The 2,053-nt window shown below is 51.6% G+C and overlaps 1 protein-coding gene across 1 annotated transcript; it reads left to right on the top strand.

The window, feature by feature from the left end:
- Positions 1–250: 250 nt before the first annotated feature.
- PPTG_25035 (hypothetical protein) lies at positions 251–612 on the top strand (the record flags this gene model as incomplete). The annotated part of the gene is made up of 1 exon (XM_008919222.1): positions 251–612. A coding segment is annotated over one exon (307 nt), but the record flags the coding sequence as incomplete, so codon positions are not given.
- Positions 613–2,053: the final 1,441 nt, after the last annotated feature.

Below are 2,053 nucleotides of genomic sequence, written 5' to 3'. Positions count from 1 at the left end.
ATGGGCGAGGCAGATTGGTTGGTTGGCACCTTGAAGAGGATGAAGAGTTAATTCTTCACGATGAAGACAACAACGCTGATCTGGAGGAATCATACACTGACAGCGTGAAACATGACACAGAGGTTACAGCGGACAAAGTGGATGAAGAACCTGTCACGTTCGAGCTTGATGCTGTTGATCTGGACCGCCTTTAAGAGGAGAAATGGTACTACTTTGACGAGCGGCACGGTGGGCAAGTTCAAGTGGATGCTGCTCCGCTCTACGACGGACCAAGCGGTCCAACTAAAGCTGCTTTAGCTTATGCCGAAAACCCGTTGTCTATATTCTACTTCTTCCTCCCCAAAGAACTGTGGCGTCGGATTGCTGCTGAAACGAACAAGTATCGCCTCGATAGTGTTGACGAAGTCGCTCAAGGCATGCGCCGACGTGCTCTCGAGAAGCGGTTGACGACCCCTTCCACAACTGTTTTGTCTGTGGAGGAGTACCGGGTCAAGTTGCGACGCAAGAACAGTATTCAGCCGCACGATATAGTCCGATCCGGAATATGTTCGGGATGATCCGCGATGTGAACAGGAGTATACTGACTATCTTGTTTGTTGCTGTGTAGAATCGACATCTATTGTGGCAAAGCCGACAAGGACGAAACTGCAGTAGCTCAGACACTGTCGTGGTAAACCTCCAGCATGTCCTTCAAGGACAATCTGCACAACGGTTGATATTCACCGACAACTACTATTCTTCTATCCCGTTGTCGCACAAGCTGCTGGCCATGGGCACATGCACATGGGAGCTATTCGTAGTGATCGCAAGGGGTGGTGCAAGGAGCTGGAGTTCAAGTAGACGCGGCGACCGCAGAGTATGCTTCGAGGCACGTTTCGAATTGCGCAGTGGTGCCGCCATCCAGAGTTCATTGCTCTGAACTGGATGGACAACAAGCCGGTCCATTTTCTCGCGACGGGGTGTTCGACGTAGCTAACGCATGTGAGTCGACGTGAACCGGGTGGTGCAGTCTCCAGGGTGCTATGCCTTGAGCTTGTGAAATACTATCATGCGGCCATGGGCAGAGTTGATGTCCACTACCAGCTCCGCCTACAGCGCTACTCAATTCAGTGCTCGATTAGGATGCGGAAATATTACAAGTCGCTGTTCATCGGTCTCGTTGACATCGCCATGGTGAACGCATTCATTGTCCACAAGTTGGCAATGCGTAAGCTTCAGAAACCTGTGTCAACGCACGCAGTCTTCATGCGTCGCCTACACGCTGATCTTCTCGGGCAGACAGGTGACGATTTTTCCGGCCGCAACGACCTGGAAGAGCTCGTCACTCAACCGCTTCCGCGCGCGCGCCACACCCTTCAGAAGCTCGAAGAGAAGAACAAGGCAAAGACAAAGAACCGTCAGTGGCTCTGCAATGTGTGCCCGGCGTTTGCAGGTCCTAGGATTCGCAGTTTTAAGACCAGCTACTTCTGTGCGGCCTGCACACGCGCGAAGAGTGGCAGAATTTCGCTATTAATTAAGGTGGTATGCCACCACTATACTTCTCGCGATTTGATAGTTTGTCATGGCCGTGTGTACATGTAGCAGGAGGCCGTGGGTTACGGTAATGCAGACGTAATTTTCTATCCGAAGGTAACGGAAAGTCATCAGCTAGAGCGGTGCCAAGAAAAACACCTCCGTCGCTTCTTCCTCAGGATTAACAGAGGAGCAGCCATCTCCAAGCACTACCAGCAATACCGCCCTGCACCGACCACCAACCGGAGGTTCATCAGACTGTAGCACCAGTTTGTTTGGACACAAGAAGACGTGGTGGAAAAATAAGTTTGGAAAAGGCGACACTTGTGCGTTGGCACCGAAATCTAACACCACCTCCGGTGACACTCCGACGCCTCAAAGCAAAACCGAGAACACCCAACTAGAGGAAGATGCTTCTGGTAGCAGTGACAGCTCGTCTCTTGAGGGTACGAAGATACCAAACAAGCAGACAGGTTCATCTACCTCCGAATCGAGCGAAGACGCTAGTGGATCAGAAGCTTCAGAGTCGGGATCGAGCGGT

Source organism: Phytophthora parasitica (assembly GCF_000247585.1).
Source record: "Phytophthora parasitica INRA-310 unplaced genomic scaffold supercont2.587, whole genome shotgun sequence".
Classification (NCBI taxonomy): Eukaryota; Oomycota; class Peronosporomycetes; order Peronosporales; family Peronosporaceae; genus Phytophthora; species Phytophthora nicotianae.
The sequence above is the reverse complement of the archived record's forward strand: the minus strand, read 5'-3'. Positions and strand labels throughout refer to the sequence as shown.